Consider the following 17643-nt stretch of genomic DNA (forward strand, 5'->3'; position numbering starts at 1 on the left):
CAGGTTACATCCATTAAACAATTGTATTCAGGTTAGTGTTTAAAATGACACTGTGGAACTCCAATCTCTGGTCTTTACAAAGGCAAGAATGGACACACAATCCGAGCCATTTCAGAAGGCCTATGACTCAGCCAAGCAAACAGCTTCATCTCGGCAATCGTTTTGTTTTAATCTGAAAAACCTCTACACCAGGCGAAAGCTTACAAATGTCACGAGTACAAAACCAGCAGCTGGAAAAAATCTTACACAAAAGGTGTGAAGTGTGGATTCGTGTGGTTGGACTTGACCCCCTCCTGGCTGTTAAAGCAAACGCCCTCAGCTTTGAGTGTATTTTATATCTCTTCACACAGCTGTCTAACTGAAGTAATGAGGGGGAAGTGCCTTGCTTGAGGATACAACAATCAACCCACGAGTAAAAGCTTCACCCTTAAAGCTAAACTCCCCACGCTGCCAAACCAAGGAGCAGGAAGACTATTACATGGGCCTTTTAGCCTTTTTAAGCTTGTCTGTACACACGACCACAGCTCTCTTCAAGCTCCATTTGTGGCACATGGATGTCCTTTATCTTGTCTCTTACCCTTAGATATTCAAGACCACACTGACTTTACTGAAAACGGGCGTGTGAATTTGGGTGCCGATAGCACCAAAAGCCAGAACACGGGATTCACATTTTTGTGTGTCGGAAATGGACATTTTTTGATCCTCTAAAATACATCACTGAAATTATACAACACAAAATCGTAAAAGTGGTTTTCCTGTACTCTTCACATTATGTAACTCGGATCAAATGTGCAACCTGAAACTGAGGGTTCAGGTCATTTGCATTTACTCACTCAGCTTCACATCCTGTGTGTTTGAATACCAGGGGAAAAAAAAAAAAGAATTTCTCTTCATTTACCAGGACAGATTATGCCTGTCAGTGCCTGTCAAAGGAGACACAAAACAATAAATGTACTCCAAAATTCAGAAAAACCGACAATCTCCCCCTCAAAAAAAAACATCCAGAATCACCCATCACCAAACACACACTGGGTCTGACCAACCGGATCGGGCTGTGCAGATTCTGCTCATGCTGTCCGGGCTGCTGCCTCGTCTGCGCAGAATCTGCAGAGCACTATCCTGTAAACCCCTCCCACCAGCCCCGGCCCCTGGAATACCTTTGGTGCTCAACTCTGGTCCTTCTGGGACAAAATCCAGGGACAAAATGCAGCTTAAAACAGGGGATGGATGTTAAAATGGTTTGGTTAGGGCCCCGATCATCAGAAACTGGTAGTTAAGCTTTTTTTTTTTTTTTGCGGAGTAAAAACTGCAGATACTGAAGGCCCACTAGGACCAGGGTTGAGAAGCTACAATGTCGTAATACACTCAGAACCAGCCCTTCTGATTGGCTGGGAGGGAGGATTACAGCTCAGAGGAGGTGTGTCTAAATCTGGAGCTTGCGGTTGATGAGCAGGCAAAAAGAGGAGAGCACCCCCCCAAGCTTGAAGGCCTCACTGCAGGCTGTGGGGAGGAGGGTGTAGTCCGTCAGTTTCTGGAAGGCCTAGATGGAGGAAGGAGGACGGAGTCAGGAGAAAGAAGCTCACTGACTTTACACTCCACCACAGAGACACCAATCCCATCACACTCACACAGGCATTGATAGAGGATGGGAGGTCAGAGAGGTGTGATTACAGTATAAATACTGATTGACACCATACACGGATACTCTTCTGACAAGTGCAAGGGCTCAGCACCGTTCTAAGGTTGCGCATTAAACAGGAGTATATGCTGAATATAACAGCAGTAAATAAAGTCAATGGGATTAACACAAGGACAGGAGTGTACTGTACCATAAACCGGAGTATGTTGCTATAGAATATGTAACTGCAGGGGGGTACAGATAGCAGGCATGGAGGGAGGGAGAGAGGGGAGGATGGACAGAGGGCCGCAGTGACGGGCGGGAGACTCACGGGGGCGCTGTTGGGACACTCCTCTGTGGGCCTGTGGAGGAGGAAGTCCATCTTGGAGGCACCCCTGACGTAGATGCAGTTGGCGGCCATGTCCTCAGGGACCGTGAGGACCTCGTAATGATGGTCCGTCAGCTGCTCCATCGTCTGCGGGACACATTGGGCAGGGTCAGGGAGAGGTCAGGGAGAGGTCAGAAGACACACACTGTGGTTTCCTCTGGGAATTCTGTAATGGCTAATAGCCACTTATATTCAGTCACGGAGAAAAAGAACTATCTGGAGACTTGGGTCAATACTTGAAAATGTAATTTGTAACGCAAGATCGAAGGATTTCAATGTGGTCTAGTTAACACAGGCGGTTTTTGATGGTTCCCTTTTGGTAGCTGGTGAAGATCTGATTATGAAGTGTGCCTTGTTTTTGGAAAAGGGGACCCAACTTGCATGTTTATGATCCTAAAAGGCCCTGCTGTGAGCTGGGCTTTCGTCTGATTCATTACACAAACGAGCCACTGGGTAATCTCCCTCTGCTCCAGCACTTACACGCTCATCCTAACAGATCGGCTCCTACTTGGCCGGGGTGGCAAAAGCTGGGGCTTTCAAAAATGAACATCCAAATCCTACAGGCCTAAATACAAACATCTACCTACACACCATGAAACAGGACACGGAATCCTGTTTAAAACAGTTAAATGAAGTACTGTTTGCATTGTTGCCTATTGTGCTTTAATGTGGACCTTGGGCTGTTCCCTGCTTCCCCTCACTGGTTTGACCTTTACAGAACAGCAGAAACGCATTTCCGGCTCTGGGGAGGCAGCCATGTTAAGTGATGATGGGCAGATCCTGCCCTGGCCGCCCGTAATGGATTTGCGGGGATGGAATATTCCACAGAGAGGCAGAGAGCAGAGGGTGCATTTAGCATTAACTCCAGTTTGATCTCACTGTGACAGACACACTCAGGACAGGACTATCTCCTTCCTTCACCTTCGGCCCCACACACACACACAGACATATATACAGATGTGCACTCACACGCAACCGTACATACATGTGCATGTACCCAGAGACATACAGACACATACACAAACGTATACACACACATAGCTATGCACAAGCTGACACTGACACACACACATACAACCAGGTACCCAGGCATACAGACACACGTACATGCATGCACACACATGCACACACACCCTCAGAGTTTTCTTGGCTCCCTCGCTGTTGCCGATGACGATGGTGTTGGGACCCCCCATGGAGCACACGTTCTTCAGACGGGCACCGCCACACACTGGCACGGTGGACACGGCAAAGTCCTGAGGGCGGGACACAGAACAATGAGGAGAACCAATCACACGGGCTGAACCAAAGACCAATCACCAATCACACCGGCTGAACCAAGGACCAGTCACCAATCAAACAAGCCAAATCAAGGACCAATCACACGGTAGGACACTAACACAAAAACGGGACTCTGTGGTGTAGACTTGGAGACCAACAATCTACAAAAGAGGCCAGACGGAGAGCTCATCTTTAAACTGATAATAGTCCTGGACCTGTTTTTCTGCGATTAATGACCCGATTGCTGATTTCAGAGTGGCTCAGGCAACAGCTGATTCAATTTCACTTATTTGCGTCTGCAGTGGAAGCACCTTTATGCACATTATGTCATTTTAACTACAGCAAAGAGATCCGGTTACATCAATAGTCTAGATTAAAACAAAGAGACTGGACAGTGGTATTTAAGTTAAAAAACCGATTGCTTTTTTCTCCCATTATACTTAATTTTTTGGACAAACAACTTCATTATTTTAATGAACAGCACAAAGGACTAAGTTGCAGATGACCCCAATTTAAACTCTAAAGCACTGTTCATTTTGGAAAAACAATCAAAAAAGCACTTAGGACAATGATCAAATAAAATTGATTTCTCTGCTTCCCCTGTCTGCAGCTCACTGGCCACCACAGCTGGGGTAGACACAAATACAGACACACACACAGATACTCTCTCTCTCTCACACACACAAACACACACACATGCGCGCACGCACACACATGCGCGCACGCACACACGCGCGCGCACACACACACACACACATGCGCGCACGCACACACATGTGCGCGCACACACACACACACACACACACACACGCGCGCGCGCACATACACACACACACACACACACACACACACATGCGCGCGCACACACACACACAGATACACACACACACACACACACACACACACACACACACACACACAGATACACACCCTGAATGTGTCAGCCAGAACTTCGGCTCCCCTGTGGTTGGTGTGGGAGGAGATGCCAACAAAGAACTCCTTCCCCGTGAACAGAACGTCGCTGCCCTCCAAAGTCGCCCCTCCTGAGCCCCCCTCTTCACCCCCCATCTCCACTACAGTCAGATTGAGCTCGGACAGCACCCGCCTCAACGCCTCAGCCTGTGGGGGGGGGGGGCAGAGACAGCAGGGGGGTGTTAACAGACAGGGGTACACCGGCAGACACACAGCAACCAGGAACGGCTATTTAATTATTCTGATATTCTTAGGTTTTATGCTTTCCGAGGTTCAATATACAAATGTGCCTGCACTGTACTCCCCAAGCCCTGTATTAAACTCAATTTTTTTCCGTGCAAAACCTCTCTCTGAATTGAGAGCTGCATTCACTCGAACTGAACAAAAATTGATGAGAAAGAAAAATTTTTGACAAACAGTTGTCATTAGTCATGGGGTACTGGATATTCTGATATAGTGACACTGAGATATATGGTAGTATATGTAATTGACTTTCCTTAGTTTTCTACACTGTCTAGTTTCAGATTAGCACAAGTTAATTTGTGGTAGGGCTTGAATGGTGTTGTGCTCACACCTACCGGTCTGACACTGTTGTTCACTTAACTCAGACAGATACACTTCTGTTCTGTACTGTTGTGCTGGAAGTCACTCTGGTTAAGAGCATCTGCTAAATGAACATAATGTAATATAACGGCGGAATACTCGAACGTGTGAACATTTTCTCTTATCTAACGATTCTGATACACATATCCTCACAGTGAGGCACGTGAGTAGGGTTTGGAGGACTGTTGTGGCTGTTACTATGACTACAGAATGTTTCAGCTCACTCTTTTCGCTACACATTCCATGATGGATCCACCGATTCACCCCTCCAACTGGCCCACAGTCCATTTTTTTACAGATCGCTCATAGTTTCAACAACTGGAACAAAGGTCAAACCGATCAACCATACTAACATGTGGAGATGCTAAACGTCATCCCGTAATTTGCTAAATTGTGATCGTTGTTTACGTGCGACGAAATTGGAGGCATCACCGAATGCACATGGCTTGTGCATAGTGAGAGCGTTCAAGTCGGACCCCTCAGGGTAAAGGCACTGACTGAACTGCTGCCACCAGGAAAGCTTCAACCGGGAATTCAGTCTAACTGCATTGTGAATTGTCATTAATAGGTTTCATTCATTTCAGCAACTACCACACCCATACTGCTCTTTATGTAATTAAAAAGGCAACACTTTAATTCATTACTTAAAAAAAAAAAAACAAGGGAAGGGCCAAACACAGTCAGACTGAATTCCAGGGAAAGTGAAGCACTACAGTGAATGCAGAACCATCAGAGCAGAGACAGAGATGGTGCTGCCGGGGTGGAGTTTCTGGAGCAACGCTCTCTCTTCCATAAGGGAATTAGGCCTGCTCAGCTGCATGTTTGCCATGTGTTACGTGACGGGATTTAACCCTCTCTTGGGCTGACTTTTACTCAGTGTAAATGAGTATTGACTCTGAGGCTGAATTTTTATGTCCGGTCTACATGGGTGTTGACCCTTTTTGTGGGTGATTTTTTCACATCCAGTCTCTATGGGTATTAATCCTGTTTATGGGTGATTTTTTATATCTAGTGTATATGAGTGTTAGCCCTAATTGGGGGTTTTACGCCCAGTCTATGTAGTGTTAACCCTTGGGGGTGTAACGTTGGATAGGGGAGGCGGGGGGGAACGGCTGCAGCCTCACCTCACTGCGCCGCTGCTGTTTCCACGGCCGCGTGATGAGTGCCGTGTCGCCCTGGATGACGGCCACGTCCTCGATCCTCCAGCTCTCCGGGAGATTGGGGTCAGGGGGGATCTCGATCAGCTGGAGCCCCACCTTCTGCCTCAGCGCCCCCGTCAGCACCCCGAACTGCCGCTGCGCCTTGGCAAGGTCTGTCTCGCACTCCCCGTCTGTCTCGCCCCCCTCCGCCTTCCTCCCGAAGGACTCCGGAATGCCTCGGACCACTGCATGGGTGAAATGGCCATACGGGCGCACACTTGCCATGCTGCCGAATCCCGCCGCTCCTGGGCCTCGGTGGCGGTGCAGCGGTGTCAGCTAACAGTGAGCCGGGTTGAGAGCTGGGCGCTTGACCCTTCTGGTTTTGCAGGGGTGTTTGTGCTCTGCTGTGGGTATCTAAATGCAAGAGCAGGAGCCTTCTTCTGTACGAGTGTCTGTGGGTGTCTAACGTGTACCGACACCGATGGGCTGGTGCACGATGGATCTGTTGGTGAAACAATTAAACTAGCCAATCAACCCGCTCCTGAAAGACAGCTTGGCCATCCTTATGTCCTTCACTTCAGCGAGAATGTTTGGGCTTCTGGTCTTCTGTCCTGGGAAACTCCCTGAAAGACAAATAAGGACAAAGCGACAGTAAGACGAAGCAGAGGTTTTGATTACACTTAAGGACGCAGCACCCGGCACACGCCTGTGGACGTCAGCAGAAATGCCCTCGTTTCCGGACTTTATTGCTTCCTTAATTCGGTTAACTTACATTAACACAGGCCTAGTCTGCCCATTTCTCAGCGCACACCCGCCTCTCACTCTGAATCAGAAGCCAGAGGCTTGGAGGGAGAGGGAAACGGAGATGTAACATGGTGAGAGGGATTTGGGGGAAACTGTGCTGGGATTTTGTGGTGAGGGTGAGGTAAGCCAGCTTTGGGGAAGCAACCACTACCCCCACACCCATGCTGTTTTCATAGGCTTTTCACTCTCAGCAAACCACCACAAAATGACCATAATCTAAACCCGCAAACCAAGCATCAAATAATAATAAAGAGAAACTTCCAAAAAAACCCCGATGCACTCCTATCTTAAACCGCCTAAAACAGCAGCAGCCTACTGACAACAGCTGTTCTGTGGGACCTTTGTTATGTAAACAGACACCAAAATGTGCTACCCAAAACCCTACCCCAAAAACAGTGCCAGGTACTATTACAATCGTTTAGCTGGAACACGCTGCGGAGAAACATTGCTCACAAAGACAAATACAGTCTCTGGATTGTGTGTGTGCACAGTGCCTGCATACAGCCAGTGGATACCTCCTCTGTCACAAGCCCACCACTATGTAGCAGGAGCTCTGAACCTGAACCGGGAGACGTTACGAGGTTAAAGGCTTTGCCTCGCTTTGAATGGACAAGGAGGGTATTGTTGAGGGCCACATTATGGACTGCAACCCACCCCCTGCCCCCCCAACCCCCCGCGACTGTAAAGCAATGCACTCCCTAGCGTCCATAACACAATCGCTCCGTTTTCAAAGTGTTTTGGCAGGCCGGGCTTAGCCGTGCATAGCAAATGTAGTGCCTAAAACCGCTGACCGATCGCTAATGGAAGTCTATGTCATCTGTGGATATGATTCCCTATGTGGGAGCAGCGCCCCAAATATGTCATTAAGGTTTAGAAGCTACATAGCTAACATTTCCCAACAAGTGTTGCTGAACTTGCATCCCACTCAGAGCTCAGTTAATCTGTTTCCATCTGTGGCAGTTTGTTTCCAGCGTCCAAAATATGCGATCTTTTTTATATATATTTTAACCTAAAAGTACCCAGTTCTATCAGAATAGCAGATAGGTTATACCGACAGACAAAACTTCAGCATGAAAACGGAATGAGTAGAGTCTACACATGAAGAAAAACGTTTGACAGTTGTTCACCCAACCCATACATTGGATGCAGTCACACTAGATACGTAATAACCAAACCACTCACAGACAAAACAGTACCAAAAAAAGAAATACTCTCTGTCCCCACGTCACAAAATAAAGAAATGATGAGCAATTAATCACTTTTTGAAACACGGCGAAACAAGGTTACAACATTTATGTCTATAACCTCAGAGCTCAAGATACAGACATCAATAGCCTATGCAGCTAGCTAGTTGCTCAGTGATTTTGTAGCAACTAGTTGCTGATTGTAGCGGCCACCAACAAGTTATTACACCAGCAAAATAAGAATGCAGGCGCGTCGCTACAGTTATAACAGAGAGAAAACAATCTTATTTTGGCAGACTATGCGTGGGATCCATCGCCCAGATGCCGTACGGTAACGGCAAACACATCCGAGCGCACACGCAGTCACTTAATGGAGAAGCTGCCAAAGTTGACGCCCAGCTCACTGATAACAAAAATCTCTCCCGGCTACGTTTGACTTAGACAATGAATACCTTGTGGAGCGAAAGAAGGAAATTCCTGCGTTTTGCGATATATTCCTCTTCTTTATCTAAATTTTAAAAATTCAACGCCCCCCAAACAATTCTGCTTTATGTCTCTCCGCCACTTCCTTCGGCCACCTCACTCGTTTCCCTTTTCATTTCAGCACTCTCTCCCGTTATGTCCCCCCGATCCTTCCTTTCTCTCTAGTTTTCAGCCGGCACCCTCGCATTCCCTCTCTTTTCGTCCGCTTTCCTCTCCTCCCATCCCCCACTTCTCAACCTCACCCTCATCCGAAACGCTTTCCCAAGTCAGAATAACGCAGCCTGATGAATACTGCACGGCATCGTTAATGTAGCCTACACCAACTCAGATCGGATATAACTTACCTTAAATGCAGGCAACCGAGAGCAGCTGTGTCCTCGGGAAAATACGCAGTCGCAACTTTATGCACAATTCATCGGGACATCTGTCTCTTTAATAAAGTCGGCTAGCTAACTAATCTGTTTATATCGCTGTTCAAAACAGTGCTCTCACTCCTCAGATTCGTGCTACAAGATAAAAGCTCAGAGATGGACAGTCGCGAATATGGCAGAAATTAAATCTGTGAACTTATCGCCGGGGTTATTTTTTGCGGTCATGATCCATTGTTTCCAGAAGCACCACACCCCCGCTCGTCTGTCTCTCTCTCCTTATGTTTCCGCCCATAATATGGACAAACTTGGACCGTTACTATTGTGTCTGGCGACGAGCACTGAGTTCCTCTGTAGTTCCGATCCTCTTTAAAACGGGATACTTTGATTATTGTTTGATTATTTCCATGCAGGATAAAGTCATGACCAGACTTTATGTTTGTTTGTTGTCTGATGTTTGGAATACAGCTCCCGTGTCAACGTTGCATTTTCCTCGTCGCTTTTAGCCGCCGTATTTCTGCGTATCGATGTGTCTGCGTTGCTTCTCTATGCACGGTCTGCAGACAGTCGGGCGAACGCATGAAATAATCCTTGCTCTCAATTTGGGTCATGCGATATTTAGCAATCCGTGTTTTGAATTCATTCCTGTAAAAAGGGGATTTAAAATTTAAAATCTCGCGCAATCCTTGTGCCCGGCGACGCTTTCTGGCTCTGCAAAATTACACATGTCCAGACGTGTACCTTGTAATATTGTCTCATGTAAGTTTATGCTCGTCTTAACTACTGTAAATTAAATAATGGTCAAAATGGGTCGAAAAAGTGTTAACCTGTGGCTGACGGCAAAATACATCATATACCCACATAAATTACCCTATTACTCATCTCCATTCGATGTAAGTATGTTTCGTAAAGGCCAACATGATTTTTTTTTACTTTATATGACTTCGTTATTTTTGCTTTCCGCACCAAATGTTACTTGGCTTAAGTTACCAAAACAAGTGTGACAGATGGTGCGGGCACAGCGCTGAAATCTCCTTTCAGGAGTAGAGGAAGAATGTTTCCCTCTAGCGGCCACATTGTGTCATTGCAACAAAAACCGCGATTGACTCCGGGCGGATTTTTTGACTACAGTAAGGGGTCAAGACGAGAACCATTCACTTACTAAAACGTAATTGAGATTGTAAAGAGCTGCCTTCAAAAGACCCGCTGTTTCAAACGACTGGAATAAAATATTCTTTTTATAGGAAAAATGAATCACAAGCGATCCCTTGTAAGAATGAAGCAGCACTCTAAGCAAAAATGTTTCCAAAGCACAGTGGTGGGGGAAATATTCTTCCGCAGATAGCCGAGACACTATGAACGTCAGTGAAATTTGTGAAATATTTCGCAGAAGTTTCTAATATTTACATTAATAATGCGTTTATAATAATGGTTGTAAAATAATGCTTTTATCACCAATTCCATATATTTCATGTTTCTTTTAAAAATGTTTGATAATTGTTAATTTTCACCCAGTTTCAGGATCATACATTCAGCCATCAGACCATGTGTATTGGTGACTTTAATCCTTTGATATAAAGAAGCTTCATGCACTTCATAGACACAAGCTGTATATGAGGCCACACAAGCACAAATAAAATTAGATCTGTTCAGCCACACTTGTTACAACTAAGCCTCTCGTGGCTCGAAAACAACTGATTAAATGGTTTTATAGGAAGTGGCTAGCGTAACCTAACTGCGTATGTTGTGTGTGAGTGTAAAACAAACAAACCGAAAAGTGGGAGCAGCAAAGGTGAACTCACCCTGACTCTGGGAACCTCCTCTTCGGTTCTGGGCTGCACAGCCGCCGAAGCCACAGTTTACCCACTTTAGTTATGCTGTTTTTATTTAAAAAAAAAAATGCACCATCGCAAATGTCCAACTCCGGCTTCATTGAACCGACAGCGATCACTTGACTCCCCGAAATGCGGTCTTGCGAGTCCAAGCTTTCCAAAACCGCACAACGCGCGACCTGGCGCGGTAGGCCCCCAACAAATTACTCTACACTGGCGTCCTGACCAAAAAACAAACAGCGTTCGAATAAAATCGTTCTAAAATCCCTAACAAAGTGCTGTAATCTGGTCTCCCCATCCAGACTGCACCCAAAGTAATCATCATTGTCTCCCTCAAGTTCAAACTTGCCACGATGGTTTTCTTCTCCCTCCTCTTCCGGTCAGAGGTTCGCTTTTTTGGCGTACCTGGAGTGGAGAACGCTCCAAGCTGTGTAATTATGTTACAGCACGATCCAATTCAAAAAGTGTGCGAGCGTGAAGAGTGTGTATTTGGCCTTATCCTTAACACAGTCTAACTCCTGCTTCTGATCATGTGACTCCTATCCAGATATGTAAACCAGCCGATAAATCACAGATCAACATCGGATGCCATCTTTTATGGTGGAGACCAGCGCTGCCAGCCAGCAGACTCACAGATATGGGAAGCAAATGATTGCAAGAGATTACGATCCAAAGCTGGACAGTTCTCCATTCAAATAAGAAACAGTAAAAGTTTATAGGTGGTTCCAGAATTTCAGAAAATGACAAAATAAAGATGAGAAAAGAGAGTGGGATCCAGAGTAACCGCTCTCCTCAGCACAGGTGAGCCTCAACACTGACAGCACTCTGAACCTGGAGTCTGTGAGTGGTAAACTGGAAAATGGCATTATACTGGGCTGCAGGTGACCAGGCAGGTCAGCTTTCAGCTGTGAAAGGTAAACGGAAGCAAAGCAGCTGGTCCAGTGCAACTTCCTGCCTGGAATCAAAGGGCTTACAGCGAGGAAGTACTTCCTGTGTCAACAAACATAAACTCCTTTCTGATAATCTGTACTCTTCCCACACACCAGTGGAAACATCTGTGATGTTCCCAAGAAAAGTAAACTTCGGCATCAGCAGGAATCTTGACAGTCAAGGGAAGGGATTCTGAGAGAAGTCCTTCTGTTTGGAGACAGGACAGCCTAATTCGCAGCACCTGGAATGGTTTTGTGAAGAATAGATGTACTGTGATAGCCTTTGCAATGTGCAGTTCAAATAAGGCAGAATGTTGTTTATGACACCCTAAAATGGACTTCCACTCTAATCTCTCAAGAGCCTTTTTACACCACCGATCATGGCCACTTTCTGCAAGCAAAAGCAAACCACCGGATGCCACAGTCGCTCTGGCCTTCAGTCCAAAGTTATCTCCAGGGCACAGAGAAAGGGGTGAACTGGGGTCGCTGCTGTGCAAAACCACAACCGCTAACGGCAAGGGGTCCACAGAGAGCAGTTCTGTCATTCCTGCTGCTCATGCCTTCGGCGTGATGCCAGCCAAGCACACCGCTGACCCGGCACTGTCCCTCCCAGCCAGGCCCAAGCACACCGCTGACCCGGCACTGTCCCTCCCAGCCAGGCCCAAGCACAGAGCGAGGGGAAGAGATACTCTCTCTGCTAATGGCTGAAAAACTGAAGACATGGTCGTTGGTTTTGGAAAAGCACACCAGGCCGGTTACCCCACCTGTACTAACAGGTGACTAATACCTGGGGGGGTGAGAGTGCGAGCTTTTAAACTGCATACAGCACAAGTTTTGTTTGACCTCATCTATGATGTACATGTTGAAGAAAGCACAGCCAAGCATCTGCCATTTGTGTGGGGGTTAACACACAGCTATTGGATGTCTAACTGCTGATCTGTGACATCATAAAGACCTGTTCTGGAAAATCTCTCCCCCGAGAGGGTGGATCTCTCAGAAAGTCCTTTTAAAGACTTGGGAAGTACTTAGAGAAGCTGCTGCAGCAGCCTGGAGGAGTCTACCCACACACAAAAAACATACACTGACAATGTATTTTAGAGAATATATATTTTAGCTCAATAAATATGTTTAAAAACACCTAAATTAATTTTATGCAAAAATGTATTCTCACGAACCTGAACTCGAAGGTATAAAAAAATATTTAGCAGACATTTAGCAAAAATACATTGTTAAATGACTTTTATGTTGCTTTTGGCACCCCATAATTATGCTGTTGTCATGGCAGCTCGCAAAGAAAAAACTGTGGTAATTTTAGGACTAGAGCAATGCTGATGAAGGAGGATGACAAAGGCGGGGAAGAAAAAGAGAGAGAGAGAGAGAGAGAGTTTGGGAACAAAAGGAGCAAGACAAGGACTACAGTGGATATCCCATGTGATAAAGTAATGTACAGCAATATACTGAGAAACATGCTGCTCGACCTAAGAATATACTACAACTACATTCAAAATATATTATTGCAAAGTAAAAATAGACTACAAAATGGCAATAATTTACCAACTTTAAATGGACTGATTCAGCTAAAAATGCATTCTCTATAATAATAAAATATGTATTATGTTGTATGAGATATTACAGAGAGCGTGAGAGATGGGTGGGAACAGAATGGTCTGGACAGTGCCGGTGGAGGTTAAATTACAGTGAGGGGCACAGGGTCAGAGAAGATTACCATTTGCCATCTGTCAAACCTTTTATGCATCACGCAGGGAGCATAATATACATTCAGCAGATTGTGAATCACATACACTTTGCAGAACACGTTCAGAAATATCTTTTTTTCTGATTGGCCGGTTAATTGTTCCAGCTGCCTGCTTTGTGAGCAGTAAGGTATGAGCATGCCTAGAGACTGAGTATTTCCTTAAGGCCAATGCCGGCTTCTGATTGCCCCATTCAATCTTTTCAAAACCTGAGAGCAGTGGGGAAGTCTGCTGTTTCAGTTCCACTATGCTTCCAGAAACCAAGGGACTGTTCATCCAGTTAGTTCTGCCCTATTCCACACACACACACACACACACACATTCACACGCAAGCAGGCACACACACTCATATACACATGCACGCACACATACACACAAATGTATGCATATATACATGCACACACACACATGTATGCACACACGCATGCACGCACACACGCACGCATACACACACACATTCACACGCAAGCAGGCACACACACTCACATACACATGCACGCACACATACACACAAATGTATGCATATATACATGCACACACACACATGTATGCACACACGCACGCACACACACACACACACACACACACACACACACACACACACACACACACACACACACACACACGCATGCATGCATGCACACACACACATACACACACCCCGCCCTTTCTCCCGGTCACACGACTCCAGGTCACTTGACTACGCAGTCCCTGCACATCATGTCTTTCATTAGGAGATAATGGATAACTCGATTAAGCTCTCCTGTCTTCCCACCTCTCCCTCCCTCTCCTATAGAGCCCTCTATATGCAGTTTACATCTGTATTTATCTCTATATGAATCACAATGTCCACGTCTGTGTGTTAGTAAGATAAATTCCTGCTCTGTCTGTCAGGGCTAGGCCCTGCAACACAAATATAATTTGCATTTAATGAATTTTCTGTTTTTTATGTTGTTTTTCAACATTAAAGTTACAATACATTTACACTTACAATGACTTACATGTGAGCTTAAAGATATATATATACGGGATCCTCTGTTAACACACATTTCAATAATGCTTAACAAAGCCACCACAACTACAGAATAAAAAATAAACACAAGAGACTAAACTGTACAAGAGTTCTAGAGTTTAAAAGAGGGCAGCAAGTAAAATTACATTTACAGTGTAAAAATAGTAAATGTGTAATAGTATAATAAATAATATAGTATAATAAATAAATTGTAAAAGCAAAAAAAGCTTAATGGTTGGTACACTGTATCCAAAGTTCCTATGTGTTTTGAAAGAGACGTTTTCTACCTTTCAAAGCATGAATGATTTTTTTTTTTCCACAGGGAGAGACATCCATGTATTTAGGTCATTAATTCACTACAAGATAGTCAGAGGTTCCCCGTGAACTCAAAGTTTTTTAACAGCACTCATTGCCAAATATACATTTACTTGCTTTCTTGAACGCAGATTCCTCTGTAAATTCCCAATTTGGACACATTACTGTTGTGACTTCAGTTTGACCATTAGACAGTTAGCCTCACAAATGACATTAGTGGCATGAGGGGTGGGGACCTGGGCTAGCGTTTGGGCTGGGAAACCGCAGTACTGGAGAAATGCAGCTGGGCTGACAGGGACTGATACAGAGGGAGGGAGAGACTGTCCACCGGATGGAAGGACGACAAAATAAACCCTATCAGTTGGTGTAATTCTCAGAAAGAGAAAGAGGGAGTAACGGAGAGCTAACCCAGCAAAGGAATCCGATTTTAAAATAATGAGCGTGAACCACCGATAACGGACTCGGAATTAACAGCGAAGGACGCCAGGACGCAATCAGCCGAACTCTGCAGATTCAAGGACGCGAGAAGACCATACTCAGAAAGGAGCATCGAGGCCGCTGAAGATGAGCCCGTGGAAGAGCACCGTGTCCCCCACAATCTTCAGCCTGTTGCTGCTGCTAAGCTGTGTCTCCACTGTGGGTGAGTCCCCGAAAAACCAGCCCCTTGCTCCCCTGGGCTGGGTGCTGTCCCCTGCCACGCCTGACCCGCTTCACCGGCCACTTCTCCCACTCATTCCCACACTCTCCTTTCGGTTTACCGCCATGTCTGACCATGAAAGTCCGTTTCACACCCGTTCACCTTCAAACCTGAGAACAGCTTCACCACTGCATACAGAAAACGTTACAACTCCTCTTCTCCTCGCAGAAATAATGGAAACACAAAAAGCGCAGGGTACCGCAGATTAAACTGTCCACAGTGTGATTGCATTAAGTATAACAGTATACTTACATGAACGACCATCAGCTTGCTAATGGAGGCATACAGAGCACACACGTTTAATGTGCAGGTATGTGTGTGTGGTACCAGCGTTATGCACTGTACTGTCCTGCTCTGTCTCTCTCTCCTTCTCGCAGTTCCTCTGCGCTGCTACACCTGCCTGTTCCCCGCCATCTCCCCGCTGGACTGCCTGAAGTTCCCGCAGGAGTGTCCGGCCGACCAGCGCTGCCTGTCCAGCACCGCCGTCGGGACCCGAGGTGAGGGAAAATGGCCGCCAGCCGCCCAGTCGCCCGGGAGGAGGGGGGCCTCAGCTCTGAGGGGGGTGTGAGGTTCGGCAGAGGGCTTGTGTAACGGATGCGTGAGGTTTGATTACATTCTGAGCTGAGAGCGAGTGGAAGTTAGATTAAGGTTTGTGAACAGAGGGGCCGCAGTATGGTGTAGAGGTAGAGAAGCAGACCAATAGGGCGCTATTGTACCCTTGCGTAATGTATTTAACCTGAATTGCCTCCATAAATTTTCCAGCTGTTTAAACGGATCACATGCAGATGATGCCTGTTGCTCTGGATTAGGGTGTCTGCAAAACAACTCAACAAGAGTGACCTACAAGTCTGTGCTAAGTTAGGTTACAGCTCGAGAACAGAAGAACTGTAGTGTGGTGTAGCGTCAGTGACCTGAACTGCCTCCATAAATTTGCAGATGTTTAAATGAATCACACGCAAATGATTCCTCTTGCTGTGGATGAGGGTGTTTGCTAAATCACTCAGTAAGAGTGACTTACAAATGTGTGCAAAGTTAGGTTAAGGCTTGGGAATAGAGGAAGGAGTTGCAGTGTGGTGTGGTGTCAGAGACTTGCCACCAGAGGGTACTGTTGCACCATTGCGCAATGTGCTTACCTTGAATTGCCCCGGTAAATTGCCGTTTAAGCGGACCGCTCATGAACAATGCCACTCGTTCTGGTAAAGGGTGTCTTAATAGGAGTGAATTATAAATGTGGGCAAAGTTGGTCAAGTAGCTTGTGTGTCAAAGGTTTGAGTAATGGTTGAGCCAGGTCTGCGAGGAATTTAAATGAAGCCTTGAGTAACCTGTACACAAAGGTTTGAGTAAAGTCTGAGTAAAGGTGTGTGTATGTTGTGAGGCTGAGGTTCATGTCTGATTGGCCTGCTTCAGGGGCTCCCAGTCCACAGAGTGCTGAAACTGCACCACTGCGGTAAAGACCCAGTATGAATGGATACCATGTACAATGTAGGCTGTGGAAGCTAAGTTAATAGATACTCTGAGTTTTGCCGTGCATTTGAAGCCAGTGAGGAAAGACTACATGACTTCAAGCCTGGGTCAGGTGGTGTACACAGCCTCATGAATGCCTGGATATGCATGCAAAAAAATGCAGGCAGGAAAATTCAATTTCCCATCATAGGGTCTCTTCCCTGTCATCAGTTCAACCACTCTATCTTGATCAACAGTCCCTCCTTTTCCAAGTAATGGTAATGTACTGTAGTGTCCAATCCGTGTGTATATACTGTATTAACCCCTCTCTCAGTGCAGTGTTAATGTACTGTAGTGTACAGTCAGTGTGTATATATGGTAACAGGTTCTCTGTCTGTAGGAGATTCCTACCGCGTGGTTCTGTATGAGAAGAGCTGTGCTGTGCCCTCCCAGTGCGGCCTGACTGGGCAGAAATACGCCGTGGGCCTCAACTTCACCTTCACCAACGATTGCTGTGACACTGACCTGTGCAACACTGCCCCCTACAGGAGCGCCACAGTGATCACCATGCTCCTCCCTCTCACTCTCACACTGTGGTGATTCACCTCACAGACACGCTGTTACACACTGACACTGTTACACACAGATACACTGAAACTGTCATACAGAGACACACTGACAGCTACACAGAGACACTGTTACACAGAGACACACTGACAGTTACACAGAGATACCATTACACACAGACACACTGACACCGTTACAGAGACACACTGACAGTTACACAGAGACACCATTACACACAAACACACTGGCACTGTTAC

General features: G+C 46.0%; 2 protein-coding genes across 3 annotated transcripts; one reads left to right on the forward strand and one right to left on the reverse strand.

Moving 5' to 3' along the window:
- Positions 1–216: 216 nt before the first annotated feature.
- ddah2 (dimethylarginine dimethylaminohydrolase 2) lies at positions 217–9064 on the reverse strand. 2 transcript variants are annotated; one of them, XM_036555349.1, is made up of 6 exons: positions 8814–9064; positions 5984–6621; positions 4215–4403; positions 3140–3259; positions 1950–2093; positions 217–1540 (listed from the first exon to the last, which is right to left on the reverse strand). In XM_036555349.1, the coding sequence occupies exons 2-6, from the start codon at positions 6281–6283 to the stop codon at positions 1424–1426; spliced, it is 870 nt and encodes a 289-aa protein (XP_036411242.1). In that variant the 5' UTR covers positions 6284–6621; positions 8814–9064; the 3' UTR covers positions 217–1423. The 2 variants fall into 2 exon arrangements, with proteins under 2 accessions (XP_036411242.1, XP_036411243.1); XM_036555350.1 differs by lacking the exon at positions 8814–9064 and adding an exon at positions 8439–8509.
- A 6179-nt stretch (positions 9065–15243) lies between these two features.
- Positions 15244–17419, forward strand: LOC118769063 (protein Bouncer-like). Its single transcript, XM_036516074.1, has 3 exons — positions 15244–15319; positions 15754–15873; positions 17220–17419. Exons 1-3 carry the CDS (start codon positions 15244–15246, stop codon positions 17417–17419), a joined length of 396 nt encoding a protein of 131 aa, XP_036371967.1.
- The last annotated feature ends 224 nt before the right edge of the window (positions 17420–17643 follow it).

This window comes from Megalops cyprinoides, chromosome 21, assembly GCF_013368585.1.
Source record: "Megalops cyprinoides isolate fMegCyp1 chromosome 21, fMegCyp1.pri, whole genome shotgun sequence".
Lineage (NCBI taxonomy): Eukaryota > Metazoa > Chordata > Actinopteri > Elopiformes > Megalopidae > Megalops > Megalops cyprinoides.

What these genes read in the sequence shown, in the direction of transcription:
- ddah2 (XM_036555349.1), bottom strand. Translation starts at nt 6,283, where the DNA reads ATGGCAAGTGTGCGCCCGTATGGCCATTTCACCCATGCAGTGGTCCGA. An exon ending in GAGCCAAGAAAACTCTGAGG is followed by an intron (nt 2,094 to 3,139) that starts GTGTGTGTGCAT and finishes TGTGTCCCGCAG; the next exon opens with ACGATGGAGCAGCTGACGGA. An exon ending in AGTGTCCCAACAGCGCCCCC is followed by an intron (nt 1,541 to 1,949) that starts GTGAGTCTCCCG and finishes TCCTCCATCTAG; the next exon opens with GCCTTCCAGAAACTGACGGA.
- LOC118769063 (XM_036516074.1), top strand. Translation starts at nt 15,244, where the DNA reads ATGAGCCCGTGGAAGAGCACCGTGTCCCCCACAATCTTCAGCCTGTTG. An exon ending in AAGCTGTGTCTCCACTGTGG is followed by an intron (nt 15,320 to 15,753) that starts GTGAGTCCCCGA and finishes TCCTTCTCGCAG; the next exon opens with TTCCTCTGCGCTGCTACACC. An exon ending in CACCGCCGTCGGGACCCGAG is followed by an intron (nt 15,874 to 17,219) that starts GTGAGGGAAAAT and finishes CTCTGTCTGTAG; the next exon opens with GAGATTCCTACCGCGTGGTT.